Here is a 23,383-nt window from a genome sequence, read left to right as displayed (position 1 = left end):
AAATAATGCAATGTCAGAGATTTCTAGGATTTCATCGTGTACTGTAAATAATAAATCTCTCAAAGATTTATAGTTAATCCTTGTAATGTGAATGAGCGGTCCCTTTGATGTCTGAAGTTCACTACAGTACAATTTGTGAGTACTGACACTAGTCGGTAAGTTTCCACTCCTACTTGATGTGGTAGAGAAACTCCAGCGATTATGTGCCAACGATGCACTCTGAATATATAGCACATACGCAGACTGGGCTTTAATAGCACAAAAAGTTGTTTTTCAACAGTGATAGTGGTTTTTTTTAGGGGTTAAACCAAGCTTTATTACTCAAATTCCACATGTAGTGGGATACAAAAAGGGTCATGGGGAGCATCAAGCCACATGTGGCGACCCTGATCTAGTGAATGAGCAAACTTGGCTAACCTGTCGACATCGCTATTAGTAGCTCTGCCTTCAAAAGTAAGCAAGCAATTAAATGCTAACATCGTTTGTTTGATTTCAGTAATAACAGTGATAGTGGTACAATAGAAACGAGTAGTGCATGACATCTAAAGCCCAACGAGTTGATAAAACATCATCAATACTCCAAACTGCAGCAATGCAAGCAGCAAAATCAGCGTCTAGAAACCGTACCCATGCGACACCTTAACAGATCAAAAATCAAACAGCGGTACAGCGAAACAAGTGCTGCCTCTGCATTACTGTTGGAGGGTAAGCTACCCAGGCTACTCTCATCAAAGTCGCAAACAACGAAAACAGTCTTACACATAACACAAGACAACTGGTGAGAAATTTGGTGCTCATACCACAAGGGCAGCCACGAACCAGTCGCCATCATTCCATACCGATGGCACACGGTATCACTCGTTTCTAGTTCTTCTTGTCTTTCAAGGGGCCCCTCGGCACTTTGCTCAGAACCTTGGCATCAAACACAGCATACTGTTTCTTAACCTCAATCCACCCCTTCTCACCATAGGTATCAATCTGATCTTCATACTTCTCATAGATTACGGGAACTGTGTGCAGAACCACAAAAACTGTTTGACATAGAAGAGAAAGATCCACTGTTAGCCAAATCCATATTGGGAAGAAGAGGTGCTAAAAATGGTATGCTCAGTTGAGATCCCTTACCAATGTAGAACAGCGTCAAGAAGTTGCAGCAACTGCCGAGAATGGAAAGCAGCCATAGACCAGCAATCACCTACAGTTTTGTAAAAATAAGTTAAACGAGACAAATCCAGATTGATGTAGGAACAACGCTTGGTAAACAATGGCAGAACAGACATACAATAAGGAACTTCTTTATGTCGCGGCCAAGAGCAATCTGACGAAGGTTTGCGAAGGCTCTGTTGATCTCATGACGCGTAGATAGCGCAATGTTGACAACCAGATCTTCAGGAATGATCACCTCGGGAATCTTTGGGGGAGACCTGAAATGGTTGCAGAATTTAGAACTCATTTTTAAATACTAGCTCTTGAACGTGCAAGGGTACGCACATGTAATCTGTGATACTGGGATGAAGATAGCTTACTTGTTAATGAATGATGAGGCATTAGACCAGAGAAAGAGAACACCCAGAGAGAATATGAGAGCATGGCCAAGGAAAGCCAGAAGATGGTAGCCAAGCAATTCAAAAAGGATCCAGATTGCAGTTGCACCACCTAGTACTCCAGCAGAGATGTGCTTGTTCCTCCACATAAACACATCAGCAGCTGCAGAATAGAGAAACAAAGTGAATACAACAGCAAGATTGGCAGATCGTGAAATTACATAACATGTGCTCACAAATGACATCTTAGTCACGATATAATACAAGACGGAGATAAAATTTGGCAGTGCTTAAGGAGTAGAAACAGAATATAACAGTTCAAAAATGTTGCAGGATGGTCTGCGAAAATTTATGGAGTGACAATGGAAGGCAAAAAAACACAACTAGTTGTTTAACCTCTGCTACCCGTTAAGGATTCACAACAGAGTAAGGATGCCCTCTAGATTTGCATGTTTTCAGCCTATGGTTAACAGCTCAAGTTCAAAGCAAAAAAAAAGACACAAATGTACCATACACAGAAACCACATCGTAGTTCTATTTCTTTAGTCCATGAGTATTAGTTATATTGCAATGTGTAACGACTAATGGCGCATAGGTCCTCCAAAATCATGGTAATTCTATAGAGAATCTTAAGCTGAACTTCAATAATTCCAAAATGTCTGTAAGTTTGAGAAAGGGAGGAAATAGCAATAACACCACAAGGTTTATTGTTTCTTTATTTAAAATTCAGAGAAAACAAACCTAAGAGACATATATGGTGATAATTCTCATACAAGAAACAATGTTTCTATACACTAGCGACTTGGCAAGGACACAGCAGAGAATTCACTGAGCGCCTGAGGATGATTCTGCCACAAACTGACAAACATACATTCAAGCGCGGGTAATACTCAATGGTACTATTAATAGTAATATCCTATTTTAGAAGCCCAGCCATATGGAATATTAAAATCCTATTTTAGCAGCCCAGACATATGGACAGTGTCCATTTTAGCACCATAAATACAAGGGGGGAATCTTAAAGATCAGATCGCACAACCACGGCAAAACTCATATGGAGACAGCTTGCACTGACCAAATTCGAAACCACCAGCGTAAATCAGGTCGCTACTGGAGCGTTGGCTTTGGCGACGCACCGCCCCTGTGGATCTGAACAAACCCAGCCGCCCAAAAAGGAAGGCTTAAACCTCACCTGCACTGCCCAATCAGTGCCTTATACCAGATCTAGTACGAAACCCAAGGTCCAAGCCCGTCCAGATCCACCCACTCCGATCCGATCTACGCGTTTCAAGCAAAAGCACTAAAAAACGAGCATCAGTTAGATCGGTAATGGGGCCATACGTTTGCCTCCGCCGAGGACCTTGTGGATGGGCTGCTCGCGGCCGAAGAGGCGGAACATCTTGTTCTTGGCATCGGCCGCCGCCGCGGAGGCGGAGGCGGCGAAGGAGGCGGTGGTGACCTCGGAGGCGGCGGGGGCGGGGGCGGGAGCGGGCGGCGCCGAGGGGCGCGGGTGCTCCTCCTTGTCGGAGTCGGAGGACGAGGAGGAGTGGTCGCCGCCGCCGACGTGGAGCTTGTCGGCGATCTTCTCCATCAGGGTCTCCGGCTTGTGGCCCGCGTCCTCGGCGTGCGGCTGCTCCGCCATAGCTTAGCTTTCCGAAACCCTCACGCTGCTCCGCAAGAAAAGGGGTGGTGCCGGTGCGCGTGGGAGTTGAGGGGGAAGAGAATGCGGGGGAGGAGGATTTCTAGCGTGGTGGGGTTTTATAGATGCGATGGGGTTTAGGTCTGATCGGAAGATCGGGGACGTTGGATTTGGATTGGACGGTGGAGAGCGGGCGGGGTGAGGACTCGGGGTGGACGGCGGGGTGCTTTTGCCACGGACCAACATGTCCCCTGGTAGAGTTTGAAGAAAATGCTTCGTGTACACGAGCACACAAGGAAAACCAAAATCCACAAGCAAGTACTCCAGTAGGTTTGGTGAACCGTGGACATGGATTTTGGGAAGTTATTATTGCCTTTTTTTTCTCTACTCTTGAAAACTTTCGATCATTCATCAACCGTCAAGATAGTACAGAGCGCACTAAAAGTAAAAAATTACACCTAGTGACGACTACCATCGCTGTAGCGAGCCGAAGGCACGCCGCCTTCATTACGCCTCCCTCACCATAGTTGTGCAAATCTTGTTGTGGTAGACAATCCGAAAGTCGTTGTGCTAACGCTCCATAGGGCCAATGCACCATAACAACAACCACCATTGTCCGTTGATGAAGAGAAGTATAGATTGGAAGGATCCAACCGGCAGACACGCAAACGCAGGCGAACAAAGACTGCAGGCGAACAAAGACTGGATCCAAGCAGATGCACCGAAGACAAGTGTCGACAAAATCCCACGTGATCCACCGAAGACACACCTCCACACGCCCTCCGACAAGGCTAGACGCACCGTTGGGACGGGGGCTAGGTGGGGCGAACATTATTCCATCTTCAGGGAGCCGCTGTCGTCTCTCCTTCCTGAACATGACACAAACCCTAAACAAGCACATAAAGATATCTGAAAAGAAAATGAAGCCCTTCCGCCTGCAAGGACCGAGATCCACCACGCCTCCATGGCCTAAGGCCATAGTAGACGGAGTAGACCTGCCGGCGCCGACAAGAGGCGAGCAACCCTAGCCGCCCGAGACGCTAGAGGCCTAGAGGACAACCGCCAAGGGGTATGCGTGCGTACTAGGGTAGTTATTGGCTTTTGATAATTTTGCAGTGGTCATTTATTCCCAACAGCCTTGAGTTGGTTGGATGTGGAGATGATTTTTTGCATTTGGTTATGCCAAAATCTAGCTTGGGTTTGTTTCACCGCGGTGTTACGTTGGAAAATTCTTCTAGTGTGTGTGGTTTTCAATCATAGGATTGGCCCAGATGTCTTGCAAAATGTGTGTGGCTAGTCCCGCGAAAGCCGTTCGTCCAACTTTGCCATGAGAACAATATCCTATTCACCTCCCTGCTTTTATGAATTTCATTGACTTGAAGGGTTGTCATTAGTGTTTCTTGACTCGTTTTTCAGACGCAAGGGAAAAATACTGCCTAAACTCTAAGTGAAACTATAAGCCTAAGGCCTAATTAATTTAAATTTATTTCCATTGCCCGTGCCGTAACAATTCAATCCAGGTCGAAGAGACGAGTGCTAACACCCTCCGGCCCACACACTTCTGGAGCATAATGGGCATCCATAGCCTGATAACTCATCACGATCTCCCACAATCGCGCGCGCGCATGTGTGTGGAGATAGATAGAGGGAGGGAGGGAGGGAGGGAGGGAGAGAGGGGCAGTGAGCTTATAAAAAAGGTTAAGTTAAAAACATGTACACGTGTATAACCCTAGATGCATGTGACATGAGAAATTCTAGGATACTCAATAGGAAGTGTTTGGGATGCATTAAACTAGTGGATTTTCTTTTTTACTTTGAAACTGTATATTTCATAGACATTTGTCTGTATTATTGGGTTTGGAGATTGAGGAGGATCATCTTCTGTTATCTTGAAAAAAAAAGATTCACATAGTGCTCCATGTTTCATGATCATATAGCTCAAAACACATCATGTCGTATGAATGTAATTCATAATACGGTTGTTTATCTTGTTTAGAGAAAAACACAACAAACCATTTCTTTTTACTCGAGAAGCCTATCCGAGGCATGCAATGTGTGTAAACTCTTGTTAAATTAAAACATGTGACGTGATTTATCTTAAACTAAAATGCCGCCGAAAAAAACATCATTTGTAAAATAATATATTTGCCATCTGATAGGAGAGCCATGGTATAAGAGAGATTCTCTCTAATCAATAAAAAACGTGGGAAGGACTGGTGTACACCTAGCACAAGAGCACGGGAGGAGGACCAGCCGTTGATATAGCCGCAGGAAAGGGCCGTGGAATCAACGTGGCGGGCACCACCCCACACTGCACCCCCTTCACTTTTCTGCTGGACTGGGGCCACGCGATTTGCTTGCACTCGGAATCTCTGCGCCCTTTTGATTTGTTCTAGCCGCGCGGGTCCCATGCGGAATCAGCTGTTTGCGCACCCTTGCGTGGAGATGCACCACGGGAATCCTGGCCTGCCCTGGCACTTTGCGTTTGAAGGAAATCGCAGACGTGCAACGCTTTTGCTGAGCAAACGACGAGGCCAAAACTACGCGAGCGGGAACACGTTCGAGTACGCAAACTACAGGTTCCAAGGGAATCACACGTACTAGTATAGCACAGCTTCTTTTTTGAGCCAAGGAAGAATTCACAGCTTTTTTTTTAGACAAACTCACGAAGCTCTTTATTTAAGTCGTCACAATGTTTACAGGAACAAAAGACAGATCACCCGGATTGCCTAACCAAACATGGGGCCAATCCCAAGTGAGAGAGTATGCTTCGCTAGTTTGTGAGCTTCGAAATTCGAGCTCCTAAATTCATGGCTAAAAGAACAACAATTAAAAGAACTAGATCGGTCTAAAATCTCCCTAATGATAGCTCCATACACAACAGCACTCCTCTTCTTAATATCGTCGATGACAATCTTGCAATCAGACGCTACAAAGACACTTCGTTCATAGAGATCCTCCGCCAAAGCGAGTGATTCCCGTACTGCCAAGGCTTCCAGCGTTGTGGGATCATCTATTCCAATGAGAGTAATAGCCGATGCAACGATGAATAGTCCATTCTGATCCCTGCATATAGCTGCCACTGAGCGAACCGAAGTGTTCCTCACTAATGGTGCATCTACATTAATTTTGCTCACGTTCACCGGTGGTGGAATCCACCCATCTGGCCGAACCAGGGCCGTCCTTGCTTGCTCACTCAGTGGCTTGCTGAGAGTCTGCAAATCGTTAATGAAAGAATTTACAAAGGACATGGTGGCGAATGGTGTCTGGTGTATATCCTCGTGTATCACTTTCCTCCTCGAACTCCATATTGCCCAAAGTGTAACTCCCAGCTTTGTAAAATCCGCATGCGATAATAGTGTCTGCATATTAAAAAGCCATTGCTTGGCACACAGATTAGCATCCATGCTCATCTGATCCACAAGAGACTCTGATGATAACGCCCAGACACTCCTCGACATGTTACACTAGAGCAGCGCATGCCTCCACGAGTCGGCCGCTCCACACAACATGCACGCCGGCGAGCTCGCCATGTTACGGTGGTGTAGTAGATCACATGTAGGAATTGACTCCCTTGCAAGTCGCCACAAGAAAAGCCGAATCTTGTTGGGAACCTATGTATGCCAAAGGGACGACCAGCCATTGCTCTCGTCCAAGTTTGAAGTTCCTCCTACTTCATACAGCCAACTCTCACGTTGTAGTTTTGTCTTCTGAATCATCCTGTACGTAGACCTAACAGTAAAATTTCCACGGGTTTCCCTGCTCCAAGCCCAAAAATCCTCCACCCTCCTATTATACAAGGGAATGCTCAATATAGCTTCTGCATCAAATGGTGTGAAAGTTCCCCGTACTAAATATTCTTTCCAGGACGAGGTTGATGACCCACAAGTATAGGGGATCTATCGTAGTCCTTTCGATAAGTAAGAGTGTCGAACCCAACGAGGAGTAGAAGAAAATGACAAGCAGTTTTCAGTAAGGTATTCTCTACAAGCACTGAAATTATCGGTAACAGATAGTTTTATGATAAGGTAATTCGTAACGGGTAACAAGTAACAAAAGTAAACAAGGTGCAGCAAGGTGGCCCAATCTTTTTTGTAGCAAAGGACAAGCCTGGACAAACTCTTATATAAAGGAAGCACTCCCGAGGACACATGGGAATTATCGTCAAGCTAGTTTTCATCATGCTCATATGATTCGCGTTCGTTACTTTGATAATTTGATATGTGGGTGGACCGGTGCTTGGGTACTGCCCTTCCTTGGACAAGCATCCCACTTATGATTAACCCTCCTCGCAAGCATTCGCAACTACGAAAGAAGAATTAAGGTAAACCTAACCATAGCATGAAACATATGGATCCAAATCAGCCCCTTACGAAGCAACGCATAAACTAGGGTTTAAGCTTCTGTCATTCTAGCAACCCATCATCTACTTATTACTTCCCAATGCCTTCCCCTAGGCCCAAACAATGTTGAAGTGTCATGTAGTCGATGTTCACATAACACCACTAGAGGAAAGACAACATACATCTCATCAAAATATCGAACGAATACCAAATTCACATGACTATACTTATAACAAGACTTCTCCCATGTCCTCAGGAACAAACATAAATACTCACAAATCATATTCATGTTCATAATCAGAGGGGTATTAATGTGCATAAAGGATCTGAACATATAATCTTCCACCGAATAAACCAACTAGCATCAACTACAAGGAGTAATCAACACTACTAGCAACCCACACGTACCAATCTGAGGTTTTGAGACAAGGATCGGATACAAGAGATGAACTAGGGTTTGAGAGGAGATGGTGCTGGTGAAGATGTTGATGGAGATTGACCCCCTACCGATGAGAGGATCGATGGTGATGATTTCCCCCTCCCGGAGGGATGTTTCCTCGGCAGAACAGCTCCGCCGGAGCCCTAGATTGGTTTCGCCAAGGTTTCGCCCTGAGACGGCGGCGCTTTGTCCCGAAAGATTCCTTCTGATTTTTTTCAGGGCAAAAGACACCTTATACCAGAAGGTGGGCATCGGGGGGCTTCCAAGTGGCACGACGTAGGGGGCGCGCCCAGTGGGGTAGGGCGCGCCCTCCACACTCGTGGACAGTGGTGGTCCCCCTTTGGTGCTTTCTTCGCCCAATATTTTTAATATATTCCAAAACTGACTTTCGTGGAGTTTCAGGACTTTTGGAGTTGTGCAGAATAGGTCTCTAATATTTGCTCATTTTCCAGCCCAGAATTCCAACCGCCGGCATTCTCCCTCTTCATGTAAACCTTGTAAAATAAGAGAGAAAAGGCATAAGTATTGTGACATAATGTGAAGTAATAGCCCATAATGCAATAAATATCAATATAAAAGCATGATGCAAAATGGACGTATCAACTCCTCCAAGCTTAGACCTCGCTTGTCCTCAAGCGTAAGCCGATATCGAAAAATATGTCCACATGTTTAGAGATAGATGTGTCGATAAAATAAAATACGGACATGAGGGCATCATGATCATTCTTAGAATAGCAACATATATATATATATAGATATATATATATATATATATATTGTCATATGATTTCTTATGCTAAAGTAACAATCTATTCACATTGTCATATGATTTCTTATGCTAAAGTAACAATCTATTCACAATGTAAAGTATGAATCAGAAACTTCACTGGAAACTAACAAACTATAATCTCAGTCATTGAAGCAATTGTAATTTATCATAACATCGGAATGAGTCAATATAAGAGCTTTTCAGCAAGTCCACATACTCAACTATCATTTAGTCTTTCACAATTGCTAACACTCACGCAATACTTATGGGTATGAAGTTTTAATCGGACACAGAGAAAGATAGGGGCTTATAGTTTTGCCTCCCACCTTTTACCTCAAGGGTAACATCAACAATAATGCTTTATGAAAACCCACATCCAATTGGATATATATATATATATATATCAGGATAAAGTGTAAAAAGGAAAGGTGAAGATCACCATGACTCTTGTATAAGGTATAAGACGAAAATAAAAGATAGGCCCTTCGCAGAGGGAAGCAGAAGTTGTCATGTGCTTTTATGGTTGGATGCACAAAATTTTAATGCAAAAGAACGTCACTTTATATTGCCACTTGTGATAGGGACCTTTATTATGCAGTCCGTCGCTTTTATTTCTTCCATATCACAAGCTCATATAAAGCTTATTTTCTCCACACTAATAGATCATACATATTTAGAGAGAAATTTTTATTGCTTGCAACAATGACAACTTACTTGAAGGATCTTACTCAATCCATAGGTAGATATGGTGGACTCTCGTGGCAAAACTGGGTTTAAGGATATTTAGAAGCACAAGTAGTATCTCTACTTGGTGCAAAGAATTTGGCTAGCATGAGGGGGAAAGGCAAGCTCAACATGTTGGATGATCCATGACAATATAATTTATTTCGGATATAAGAAAACATAACCCATTACGTTGTCTTCCTTGTCCAACATCAACTTTTTAGCATGTCATATTTTAATGAGTGCTCACAATCATAAAAGATGTCCAAGATAGTATATTTATATGTGAAAACCTCTCTTTCTTTATTACTTCCTATTAATTGCAACGATGACCAAAACTATGTTTCTTAACTCCCAACAACTTTTATTCATCATACTCTTTATATGTGAAGTCATTACTCTCCATATGATCAATATGATCTCTTTATTTCTTTTTATTCTTTTTATTCCCTCAAGATCATAGCAAGATAACCAAGCCCTCGACTCAAGACTAATCTTTATTATATATAGCTCACGAACTCGATTACATAGATAAGGATAAACACAAAAACTCAAAGCTAGATCATACTAAACTTTATTCTACTAGATCAAGATATAACCAAAAGGATCGAACTAAGAAAAATGGTAAAGATAGAAGTGTGATGGTGATACGATACCGGGCACCTCCCCCAAGCTTGGCAGTTGCCAAGAAAAGTGCCCTTACCCATGTATTTATGTCTCTTTCTTCGGAGGTGGTGATGTGATATTCTTGGCGATGATGCCCCTTAGGATATGATTCTCTTCCTCGAGCTTATTGACTTGCTGCTTGAGATCCATTATTTCCCTACGGAGCTTACCCGTGACGGCTAAAGCTCCTTTCACCCATGGATGTTGCATAGCCGCGGGAGAACAAGTAACACTTCTTTTCATATTTTCATAAGAAAGAAATCTAGCATTGGGAGGGATGACCGAGTTTGGAATTGCTGAGCTCTGAAGTTTCTCCATCGTGAATCTGGCTTGGAGACGAGAGGTAATTTCTTGATCCTCCTCCATGGCATCTATCCTTTTCAAGTCGGCCTCCATCTCCTCCTCCATTGATGGCCCAAAGTGGTCAGCATCACTGTTTTCTCCTGGCCCCGGTGTCGGATGAGACACCCGACTCTCCCCGACTGACTCTTGAGAAGACATCTTGCTCTAAATCTGCTGTAGAAACAACTCAAAACAAAAACAGAGGATTGTGTCATGGTACGGTGGTCAAAACCTTCGGGAGATTATATAATGAATTTTTGCCGACCAAAAGAAGTATCGTGCAAGAAAACGGAGTCCGGAGAGCACACGAGGTGCCCACGAGGCAAGGGGGCGCACCCAGGGGGTAGGGCGCGCCCTCCACCCTCGTGGATGCCTCGTGTCCCTTTCGAACTACTTCTTATTTTCCTATTTTTTTAAATATTCCAAAACAAAGAAAAATTGCTATTAGAACTGTTTTGGAGTCGGTTTACTTAGCGTACCACATACCTATTCCTTTTCGGAGTCTGAAACGTTCTGGAAAGTGTCCCTTATGTACTCCTCCGGGGTTATGGTGTCAATAACATTGGTTTCAACATTTATGGGATTACCTGAGATATAATGTTTGATTCTTTGACCGTTCACCACCTTTGGATTTGTGCCTTCGAAGTTGTTGATTTTTATGGCACCGGAACGATAGACCTCCTCGATAACGTAAGGACCTTCCCATTTAGAGAGGAGTTTTCCTGCAAAAAATCTTAAACGAGAGTTGTATAACAAAACATAATCACCTACATTAAACTCATGCTTTTGTATCCTTTTGTCATGCCATCTTTTAACTTTTTCTTTAAACAGTTTGGCATTCTCATAGGCCTGGGTTCTCCACTCATCAAGTGAGCTAATGTCAAATAGTCTCTTCTCGCCGGCAAGTTTGAAATCATAATTGAGCTCTTTAATGGCCCAATATGCCTTATGTTCTAGTTCGAGAGGTAAGTGACATGCTTTTCCATAAACCATTTTATACAGAGACATACCCATAGGATTTTTATATGCAGTTCTATAGGCCCATAATGCATTGATACGTCTCCAACGTATCTATAATCTATGAAGTATTCATGCTATTATATTATCCTTCTAGGATGTTTTATATGCATTTATATGCTATTTTATATGATTTTTGGGACTAACTTATTAACCCAGAGCCCAGTGCTAGTTTATGTTTTTCTCCTTGTTTCAGTGTTTCGCAGAAAAGGAATATCAAACGGAGTCCAAACGGAATTAAACCTTTGGGAAAGTTATTTTTGGAACGGAAGCAATCCAGAAGACTTGGAGTGTATATAAGGGAAGCAACGAGGAAGGCACGAGGCAGGGGGGCGCGCCCACCCCCTGGGCGCGCCCTCCACCCTCGTGGGCCCCTCGTGGCTCCCCTAACCGACTTCTTTCACCTATATATATCCATATACCCTAAAAACATCGGGGAGCAGAATAGATTGGGAGTTCCGCCGCCGCAAGCCTCTGTAGCCACCAAAAACCAATCGGGACCCTGTTCCGGCACCCTGTCAGAGGGGGGATCCCTCACCGGTGGCCATCTTCATCATCTCGGCGCTCTCCATGACGAGGAGGGAGTAGTTCACCCTCGGGGCTGAGGGTATGTACCAGTAGCTATGTGTTTGATCTCTCTCTCTCTCTCTCTCTCTCGTGTTTTTGAGATGATACGATCTTGATGTATCGCGAGCTTTGCTATTGTAGTTGGATCTTATGATGCTTCTCCCCCTCTACTCTCTTGTAATGGATTGAGTTTTACCTTTGAAGTTATCTTATCGGATTGAGTCTTTAAGGATTTGAGAACACTTGATGTATGTCTTGCCGTGCTTATCTGTGGTGACAATGGGATATCACGTGATCCACTTGATGTATGTTTTGGTGATCAACTTGCGGGTTCCGCCCATGAACCTATGCATAGGGGTTGGCACACGTTTTCGTCTTGACTCTCCGGTAGAAACTTTGGGGCACTCTTTGAAGTACTTTGTGTTGGTTTGAATAGATGAATCTGAGATTGTGTGATGCATATCGTATAATCATACCCACGAATACTTGAGGTGACATTGGAGTATCTAGGTGACATTAGGGTTTTGGTTGATTTGTGTCTTAAGGTGTTATTCTAGTACGAACTCTATGATAGATTGAACGGAAAGAATAGCTTCATGTTATTTTACTACGGACTCTTGAATAGATCGAGCAGAAAGAATAACTTTGAGGTGGTTTCGTACCCTACCATAATCTCTTCGTTTGTTCTCCGCTATTAGTGACTTTGGAGTGACTCTTTGTTGCATATTGAGGGATAGTTATATGATCCAATTATGTTATTATTGTTGAGAGAACTTGCACTAGTGAAAGTATGAACCCTAGGCCTTGTTTCTACACATTGCAATACCATTTACGCTCACTTTTATCACTTGTTACCTTGCTGTTTTTATATTTTCAGATTACAAAAACCTATATCTACTATCCATATTGCACTTGTATCACTATCTCTTCGCCGAACTAGTGCACCTATACAATTTACCATTGTATTGGGTGTGTTGGGGACACAAGAGACTCTTTGTTATTTGGTTGCAGGGTTGTTTGAGAGAGACCATCTTCAACCTACGCCTCCCACGGATTGATAAACCTTAGGTCATCCACTTGAGGGAAATTTGCTACTGTCCTACAAACCTCTGCACTTGGAGGCCCAACAACGTCTACAAGAAGAAAGTTGTGTAGTAGACATCAAGCTCTTTTCTGGCGCCGTTGCCGGGGAGGTGAGTGCTTGAAGGTATATCTTTAGATCTTGCAATCGAATCTTTTTGTTTCTTGTTTTATCACTAGTTTAGTCCATAAAAGAAAACTACCAAAAAATGGAATTGAGGTTGCCTCATATGCTTCATCTTTTTAATGTCTTCCGTGAAAATAAGGATTCCGATAATTGTGCTCAATTGCTAGAGGAAGAATGCATTAAAATGTTTGGCACTAAATATTTGAATGATGAGCATGATTGCAATGTTGTCAGTATGAATTCTTTGAATACCATGATGCTAATGATATGCAAAACCACAAGCTTGGGGATGCTATGTTTGATGAAGATGATATTTTTTGTCCCCCAAGTTTTGATGAGCAAATTTATTATGACGAAAGCATGCCTCCTATTTATGATGATTATTGTGATGACACGTATGCTATAAAGAATAAATATAACCATGAAACTTGTCATCATGATTTTAATTTTCAATTGGATTATGCCTCACATGATAGTTATTTTGTTGAGTTTGCTCCCACCACTATTCATGAGAAGAAATTTGTTTATGTGGAGAGTAATAAAATTTCTATGCTTGTAGATCATGAAAAGAATGCTTTAGGTGCTGGTTATATTGTTGAATTCATTCATGATGCTAGTGAAAATTATTATGAGGGAGGAATATATGCTTGTAGGAGTTGCAATAATATCAAGTTTCCTCTCTATGTGCTTAAAGTTTTAAAGTTATGCTTGTTTTTCCTTCCTATGCTAGTTGATTATTGTTCCCACAAGTTGTTTGCTCACAAAATCCCTATGCATAGGAAGTGGGTTAGACTTAAAAGTGCTAGTCATATTCTTCATGATGCTCTTGTTGGGGATCGTTGCAGAAATTAAAAAATTTCTACGCATCACCAAGATCAATCTATGGAGTTTACTAGCAACGAGAGGGGAGTGCATCTTCATACCTTTGAAGATCGCGATGCGGAAGCGTTGCAAGAACGCGGTTGGAGGAGTCGTACACGTAGCGATTCAGATCGCGGCAGAATCCGATCCAAGCACCGAACAACGGTGCCTCCGCGTTCAACACACGTGCATCCCGGTGACGTCTCCCGAGCCTTGATCTAGCAAGGAGGAGGGAGATTTTGAGGAAGAAGGCTCCAACAGCAGCACGACGGCGTGGTGGTGGTGGAGTGGCAGTTCTCCGGCAGGGCTTCGCCAAGCTCACGCGGAGGAGGAGGAGGTGTTGCGGAGGGGAGGGGCTGCGCCTTGGATGTGGTGCGGCTGCCCTCCCACCCCCTTATATTTATAGGGACAAGGGAGAGGGGGGTCGGCCCCCTCCAGATGGATCTAGAGGGGGGCGGCGGCCAAGGAGGGGAGGCTTGCCCCCCAAGCCAAGGGGGCGCCCCCTCCAGGGTTTCCCCCAAACCCTAGGCGCATGGGCCCTAGGGGGGTTTGGCGCCCAGCCCACCTAGGGGCTGGTTCCCCTCTATATTCAGCCATAGGGCCCTCCGGGGCAGGTGGACCCTCCCGGTGGACCCCCGGAACCCTTTCGGTGGTCCCGGTACAATACCGATATACCCCCGAACACTTCCGGCGATCGAATAAGGACTTCCCATATATAAATCTTCGTCTCCGGACCATTCCGGAACTCCTCGTGACGTCTGGGATCTCATTCGGGACTCCGAACAACATTCGGTAATCACATACAATCCTTCCTTATAACCCTAGCGTCATCGAACCTTAAGTGTGTAGACCCTACGGGTTCGGGAATCATGCAGACATGACCAAGACACCTCTCTAGCCAATAACCAACAGCGGGATCTGGATACCCATGTTGGCTCCCACACGTTCCATGATGATCTCATCGGATGAACCACGATGTCGAGGATTCAAGCAATCCCGTATACAATTCCCTTTGTCAATCGGTACGTTACTTGCCCGAGATTCGATCGTCGGTATCCCAATACCTCGTTCAATCTCGTTACCGGCAAGTCACTTTACTCGTTCCGTAATGCATGATCCCGTGACCAACTACTTGGTCACATTGAGCTCATTATGATGATGCATTACCGAGTGGGCCCAGAGATACCTCTCTGTCATACGGAGTGACAAATCCCAGTCTCGATCCATGCCAACCCAATAGACACTTTCGAAGATACCTGTAGTGCACCTTTATAGCCACCCAGTTACGTTGTGACGTTTGGTACACCCAAAGCATTCCTACGGCATCCGATAGTTGCACGATCTCATGGTCTAAGGAAATGATACTTGACATTAGAAAAGCTTTAGCAAACGAACTACACGATCTAGTGCTATGCTTAGGATTGGGTCTTGTCCATCACATCATTCTCCTAATGATGTGATCCCGTTATCAATGACATCCAATGTCCATGGTCAGGAAACCGTAACCATCTATTGATCAACGAGCTAGTCAACTAGAGGCTCACTAGGGACATGTTGTGGTCTATGTATTCACACATGTATTACGATTTCCGGATAACAGAATTATAGCATGAACAATAGACAATTATCATGAACAAGGAAATATAATAATAACCATTTTATTATTGCCTCTAGGGCATATTTCCAACAGTCTCCCACTTGCACTAGAGTCAATAATCTAGTTACATTGTGATGAATCGAACACCCATAGTGTTTTGGTGTTGATCATGTTTTGCTCGTGGAAGAGGTTTAGTCAACGGATCTGCGACATTCAGGTCCGTATGCACTTTACAAATATCTATGTCTCCATCTTGAACATTTTCACGAATGGAGTTGAAGCGACGCTTGATATGCCTGGTCTTCTTGTGAAACCTGGGCTCCTTGGCCAGGGCAATAGCTCCAGTGTTGTCACAGAAGAGAGTCATCGGGTCCGACACATTGGGAATAACTCCTAGGTCGGTAATGAACTCCTTCATCCAGATTGCTTCATGCGCTGCCTCCGAGGCTGCCATGTACTCCGCTTCACATGTAGATCCCGCCACGACGCTTTGCTTGCAACTGCACCAGCTGACTGCCCCACCATTCAAAATATGCACGTATCCGGTTTGTGACTTAGAGTCATCCAGATCTGTGTCGAAGCTAGCGTCGACGTAACCCTTTACGACGAGCTCTTCGTCACCTCCATAAACAAGAAACATATCCTTAGTCCTTTTCAGGTACTTCAGGATATTCTTGACCGCTGTCCAGTGTTCCATGCCGGGATTACTTTGGTACCTTCCTACCAAACTTACGGCAAGGTTTACATCAAGTCTGGTACACAGCATGGCATACATAATAGACCCTATGGCCGAGGCATAGGGGATGACACTCATCTTTTCTCTATCTTCTGCCGTGGTCGGACATTGAGCCGTGCTCAATCTCACACCTTGCAATACAGGCAAGAACCCCTTCTTGGACTGATCCATATTGAACTTCTTCAATATCTTGTCAAGGTACGTGCTTTGTGAAAGACCAATGAGGCGTCTCGATCTATCTCTATAGATCTTGATGCCTAATATATAAGCAGCTTCTCCAAGGTCCTTCATTGAAAAACACTTATTCAAGTAGGCCTGTATGCTTTCCAAGAATTCTATATCATTTCCCATCAATAGTATGCCATCCACATATAATATGAGAAACGCTACAGAGCTCCCACTCACTTTCTTGTAAACACAGGCTTCTCCATAAGTCTGCATAAACCCAAACGCTTTGATCATCTCATCAAAGCGAATGTTCCAACTCCGAGATGCTTGCACCAGCCCATAGATTGAGCGTTGGAGCTTGCACACCTTGTCAGCATTCTTAGGATCGACAAAACCTTCTGGCTGCATCATATACAATTCTTCCTTAAGGAAACCATTAAGGAATGCCGTTTTGATGTCCATTTGCCATATCTCATAATCATAGAACGCGACAATTGCTAACATGATTCAGACGGGCTTCAGCTTCGCTACGGGTGAGAAAGTCTCATCGTAGTCAACCCCTTGAACTTGTCGATAACCCTTAGTGACAAGTCGAGCCTTATAGATGGTCACATTACCATCTGCGTCTGTCTTCTTCTTAAAGATCCATTTATTTTCTATGGCTCGCCGATCATCGGGCAAGTCAGTCAAAGTCCATACTTTGTTTTCATACATGGATCCTATCTCGGATTTCATGGCTTCAAGCCATTTGTCGGAATCCGGGCCCGCCATCGCTTCTTCATAGTTCGAAGGTTCACCATTGTCTAACAACATGATTTCCAGGACAGGGTTGCTGTACCACTCTGGTGCGGAACGTGTCCTTGTGGACCTACGATGTTCAGTAGTAACTTGATCCGAAGTTCCTTGATCATCATCATTAACTTCCTCTCTAGTCGGTGCAGGCACCACAGAAACATTTTCTTGAGCTGCGCTACTTTCCGGTTCAAGAGGCAGTACTTCATCAAGTTCCACTTTCCTCCCACTTACTTCTTTCGAGAGAAACTCTTTCTCTAGAAAGGATCCATTCTTGGCAACAAAGATCTTGCCTTCGGATATGAGGTAGAAGGTATACTGTAACACCCCGGATTCGATGCGCCAGGTGTCCGCCAGTTATTCGTCGTTGTTGCCATGTCATTTGCTTGCGTGTTGCATTTTGCCATGTCATCATCTGCATTTCATCTGCATGTCTTTCAAAACTTGCATCCAGTCCTTTTTCCCGTTGTCCGTTTCGCGATCCGACACGCTCCCACATGCGCCCGTCGCCCCTCTCAGACCTTATTTCGTGAGCGGGAGAAAAACGTTCTTGGAATGGGCCGAGATTTGCCGAGTGGACTTGGTATATCACCGGTAGACCGCCCGTCAAATTTCGTTCCATTTGGAGGTCGTTTGATGCCCCAACGGTTAACCGTGTAACCCCGAAACCCCCTTTTCTTTGGCAGCCCAGCACCCCTTCACACAGCCCACCTAGCCCATCTAAACTCCCTCCATGCTCTCGGTCGTTCGATCACGATCGTGTGGGCGAAAACCGCTCCCCATTTGGAGTCTCCTAGCCCCCTACCTATAAATAAGTGCCTCCCTCTCCATTTTCGGGTCCAAACTGTCGTGGAATTGTCACGGCAGATGTCCTCAAGCTAGGACTTAGTCGTGGAGCCATCGCCGCTAGGAAGCTTGAAGGGGTTAAACGGGATAAGGAACACGAGGGTTTATACTGGTTCGGCCCCTTACGGTGAAGGTAAAAGCCTACGTCCAGTTGAGATGGTATTGATTAGGGTTTCGATGACCAGGGAGCTTAACTACTATGCCTGGCTCTCGACGAGATCTTTTCTGTCCCTAAACCGCTGCCGGGTCGTCCCTTTATATAGGGAGGCAGACGCCCAGCAGCTCTCAGAGTCCCGGCCGGCTCATAAGAGTGTCCGGCTCGGACTCTCAACTATTCTTTCCTTACACTACAAGTTCTACCATAATGATGATTGTAACTACGGGCCTTAAGCCATATCCGGGTCTTAAGCCCATCTTTGGCCCACCGTCTTCTTGCTTGGCGCCGGGCTTCTGGCGATGACCATTATGAGTAACCCGGCCCCTCCTGGCGGGTGACTCTAAGGTCTATATCCTCAACATTAGGCCCCAGATTGATTTGAGCCGGCTCATGTCAATCTTCAATTCTTTTGACAGAAATTCTCCGGCTTACAATTGTATGAAGGCCATAACCTGGCGTGACGTCATCCTCTGGTCTCCGTGTAATCCGCCATGACGTCATCTTCCATTAAGTCCATTTTTACTCCACCAGATCCGCAACGGATCTTATCTTTACTGCCGTCCCGAAAATCGAGGCGCCTCTCGGGCGAGATAACCGCGCCGTGGCCTCCTCGTTTCTCGCGCCCACTTATGAGCTCGCCCTTATAAATAGTCCGGCACGACGGGCCTTCAGCCACCCGTCTTCCTCCTCGCGCCACTGTTCTTCCGCTCGAGCTCTGTCGCCATCGCCGCCGCGGGTCTTCTCGTCCTCACCGACTCCGGCCGCTGCATCAACCTGTTGTGTCCAGAGAACGGCAGCGACCTCCGCGACTCTCCAGCCCCTGTAAGTTCTTGCAGCCCCGTAGAACAGATCCGCCGTGGAGCTTCTTCCTGTTCTTCCCATGTTCTTCGCCATTCTTCGCGGCACTCGGTAGATTTAATTTTTACTGCCTCTTCTTGATCTTAGGATAGTATAGAACCAATGCGGCGGCTGTTTAGTACTCATTTCAAATGCAAGTAGACCTCTTTTTACTGCATAAAGGCCTCGTTCTAGCCCAAGAACTTCCCCTGCGTCTGTTTTTAGGTCTAGGAACTTTTCTTTTGACCGACCATTTTGATCCAAATTATTTACCGCAATGTGTGAAACCTGTTTTCACCATACTTAGTAAAAAACTGCACTCGTTGAGTCATGGCGGTTTACATTTCCGGTTTAAAGAAATCACGCGCCGTAGAACCTTCCGGCTCAAAGGAAACCACGCGCCGTAAAAATTTTCTGGCTTACTTACAACAAGGCTGTAGATGATTTGAATTACTCTCAAGCACACCAGCGGCTTAGATAACCCGATGCACTTAGACATATATCATTAGCCCAAGAACTTGACATTCGGGTGCATTATTCATCGCATCATAGCTTCATGTGTGCTGCTCCGTTGTGCGTGCATAATATGTAAAAATGTTCATCATGAGATGCTATTCATTTCATTCCACTGTGCCATGCTTGTTTGAGTCGATCTTGATGCCATAATCATTGTTGCAAGAGTGCTATATGATGTTAACTGCTGTCTGCTAACAGAACTTGGTGATTTGTCTTTTTCATTGCATTTTGTGTGTGCATCCTATGAGCATGAGCTCTACATGTGTTTTGAACTACATCATGCCATCTTTACAGCGGTGCTTGTCTTATATTTTTGTGATCTATGTGGTGACTAACACAAGCATGCCAAGTAGCCTCCCTGATGTTGCTGATTTTTGTGACTTGGTCATTTCTGCTAAGTATGTAGCTGTATCATTGTGATGCCATGTAAACCTGCTGTCACCATGAGTTCTATGCATAATATGGAGATGTTAACTAAGGATGTTTTGTTATACATGTTATGCTCTATCCATCCATGCCCTTGTTTGCATTTATAGCCTGCTTTAACTTGTTGCAAACTTGCTCTAAAATTGCTAAATAATGTCGCTGTCAGCCTGTTAACATGAAGTTCAGTTTTGACATGTGTTTTGCTAGTGATCCATGCACCCTATGAACTTGCTCTTGCCATGATTAGCTTAATAATTATGCCATATTACTGTTGGATGCCTTCACATGCCATGAAATGCTTTGTGATGAGTGATTTGAGCTCGCAAAGATGCCTTCATAATTCTGTTTATGCCTTGCTCAGTTTTTCTGCTAAGTTTGAATCTGTTTATGAAACTTGCTATGTTTACATGGGTGCCATCATATCTCCTGTGCCTTTTTGGCTCGTTATCAGTAAGAGACTTTTGTTCTATGCAATTAGTAGGTTCATGCCATTCCTTTGTTTGCTATAATCTATTCCTGTAGCATGTAGTTTGAAAGATCTAAACTTAGCAACCTGATGTTATTTCTGCCAAGTCTGTGAAACTGTTATTATTTGCAATCTTGCCATGTCCTTTTGAGCATGTTGTAGTGGTTTTTAGAGATAGCTCAGTGTTCATGTTTTGCAATACTTTACCTGTACTTCACGTACATGTCATTTGTTTTCATATTGAGGTGCTATAGCATATTGTTTTGATGCTTGCAAGGTGCCTAGTTGCTGTTTTGGACATATTGTGTTATATCTTGTTTGGAGTGTATGTGTTGCACCGTTGCTCCGTTTTGAGCATGCTCTATATGAAACTTGCTTAGTTTTGCATGTAGTTTCATGTTACCTTATTGCATCCTTATTTTGAGGTGTTTGCTTGGTGTTTGTATGCATTTTGCATCAATGACATGTTTAACTTGTTTTGCTCATATCTTCTAGGCCGTAGCTCCGAATCTAATGAACTTTATATGTAACTTGACTAGAATTTCATGTAGATCATCTTGGTGCATCTTAACTTGCTGTTTAACAACTTGAACATAAGGCTTATTCAGATCTGGACCAATTTTGAAGCTTGCATATGAGGACTTACCGGATTTGTTATATGTTGTTTCCGGCCTCATTTAAACTTGCTTTGATGTGTTGCTCTTGTATGCATCATCTCTTGCCATGAGTAGCGTCATGTAGCTTTGTCATGCATCATACTTGGTTGAGCATCATGCCTTGTTCATGTGTGGTGTGTTTACCATGTTGTGCTCCTTCTCGATAGTTCCCGTTTTGTTGCGATCGTGAGGATTCGTTCGTCTATGCTTGGTTCGTCTTCGTGGCTTCATCTTCTTCACGGACTCGTTCTTCTTCCTAGCGGGATTTCAGGCAAGATGACCGTTACCCTGGATCTCACTACTATCATTGCTATGCTAGTTGCTTCGTTCAATCGCTATGCTGCGCTACCTATCACTTGCTCTTCAAGCCTCCTAAATTGCCATGAAACCACCTCTAACCTTTGTCACCCTTCCTAGCAAACCATTGTCTGGCTATGTTACCGCTTTTTGCTCAGCCCCTCTTATAGCGTTGTTAGTTGCAGGTGAAGATGAAGTTTGCTCCATGTTGGATTATGTTTATGTTGGGATATCACAATATCTCTTATTTAATTAATGCATCTATATACTTCGTAAAGGTGGAAGGCTCGGCCTTATGCCTGGTGTTTTGTTCCACTCTTGCCGCCCTAGTTTCCGTCATACCAGTGTTATGTTCCTTGATTTTGCGTTCCTAACGCGGTTGGGTGTTATGGGGACCCCTTGACAGTTCGCTTTGAATAAAACTCCTCCAGCAAGGCCCAACCTTGGTTTTACCATTTGCCTATCACCTATTTCTTTTCCCTTGGGAGTCGCGCTCCCGAGGGTCATCTTTATTTTAACCCTCCCCGGGCCAATGCTTCTCTAAGTGTTGGTCCGAACTAGAGCCACTTGCAGCGCCCCCTCGGGGAAACTTGAGGTCTGGTTTTAGTTGTACGTAGTGCTCATCCGATGTTGCCCTGAGAACGAGATATGTGCAGCTCCTATCGGGATTGTCGGCACATCGGGCGGCTTTGATGGTCTTGTTTTACCATTGTCGAAATGTCTTGTAAACCGGGATTCCAAGACTGATCGGGTCTTCCCGGGAGAAGGAATATCCTTCGTTGACCGTGAGAGCTTATAATGGGCTAAGTTGGGACACCCCTGCAGGGTATAAACTTTCGAGAGCCGTGCCCGCGGTTATGTGGCAGATGGGAATTTGTTAATGTCCGGTTGTAGAGAACGTGACACTTGACTTAAATAAAACGCATCAACCGCGTGTGTAACCATGATGGTCTCTTTTCGGGGGAGTCCGGGAAATGGACACGGTTTTTGGGTTATGTTTGACGTAAGTAGGAGTTCAGGATCACTTCTTGATCATTGCTAGTTTCACGACCGTTCCGTTGCTTCTCTTCTCGCTCTTATTTGCGTATGTTAGCCACCATACTTGCTTAGTCGCTGCTGCAACCTCACCACTTTACCCCTTCCTTACCCATTAAGCTTTGCTAGTCTTGATACCCTAATGGGATTGCTGAGTCCTCGTGGCTCACAGATTACTACAACACCAGTTGTAGGTACAGGTTTTGCGATGATCATGACGCGAGAGCGATGTTACTTGTTTTGGAGTTCTTCTTCTGCTTCTTCTTCGATTAGGGGATAGGTTCCAGGTCGGCAGCCTGGGCTAGCAGGGTGGATGTCGTTTGAGTTTCTCTTTGTGTTTCATCCGTAGTCGGATGTTGATCTTATGTATGATGTATCGGTGTATTCTTGGGGCGTTTGTGCCTTTTGTATGTTCCCCCCTCTATTATGTAATGTTGATGTAATGATATCCACCTTGCAAAAGCGTTTCAATATGCGGGTCTATCCTTGGTGGGACCTTCGAGTTCCTCTCGGATAGGGTCGCATATTGGGCGTGACATATACCCAATAGTTTCCTTAGGGTATCCTATGAAGACGCATTTTTCCGACTTGGGTTCGAGCTTTTCAGGTTGAAGTTTCTTGACATAAGCATTGCATCCCCAAACTTCCAGAAACGACAGCTTAGGTTTCTTCCCAAACCATAATTCATACGGTGTCGTCTCAACGGATTTCGACGGAGCCCTATTTAAAGTGAATGC

At 44.4% G+C, this 23,383-nt stretch overlaps 1 protein-coding gene across 1 annotated transcript; it reads right to left on the bottom strand.

The window, feature by feature from the left end:
• Positions 1-557: 557 nt before the first annotated feature.
• On the bottom strand, positions 558-3,289 carry LOC123077848 (reticulon-like protein B1). The gene is made up of 5 exons (XM_044500182.1): positions 2,886-3,289; positions 1,527-1,707; positions 1,283-1,424; positions 1,126-1,195; positions 558-1,031 (listed from the first exon to the last, which is right to left on the bottom strand). The coding sequence occupies exons 1-5, from the start codon at positions 3,184-3,186 to the stop codon at positions 865-867; spliced, it is 861 nt and encodes a 286-aa protein (XP_044356117.1). The 5' UTR covers positions 3,187-3,289; the 3' UTR covers positions 558-864.
• Positions 3,290-23,383: the final 20,094 nt, after the last annotated feature.

Source organism: Triticum aestivum, chromosome 3D (genome assembly GCF_018294505.1).
Source record: "Triticum aestivum cultivar Chinese Spring chromosome 3D, IWGSC CS RefSeq v2.1, whole genome shotgun sequence".
In the NCBI taxonomy this organism is placed as follows: domain Eukaryota; kingdom Viridiplantae; phylum Streptophyta; class Magnoliopsida; order Poales; family Poaceae; genus Triticum; species Triticum aestivum.
The sequence above is the reverse complement of the archived record's forward strand: the minus strand, read 5'-3'. Positions and strand labels throughout refer to the sequence as shown.

Excerpts from the sequence above, each read along its gene's own strand:
- LOC123077848 (XM_044500182.1), bottom strand. The coding sequence starts at position 3,186 with ATGGCGGAGCAGCCGCACGCCGAGGACGCGGGCCACAAGCCGGAGACC. Across the intron at positions 1,708-2,885 it reads GGTCCTCGGCGGAGGCAAAC|CTGCTGATGTGTTTATGTGG; the intron begins GTATGGCCCCAT and ends TCTATTCTGCAG. Across the intron at positions 1,196-1,282 it reads ACATAAAGAAGTTCCTTATT|GTGATTGCTGGTCTATGGCT; the intron begins GTATGTCTGTTC and ends ACAAAACTGTAG.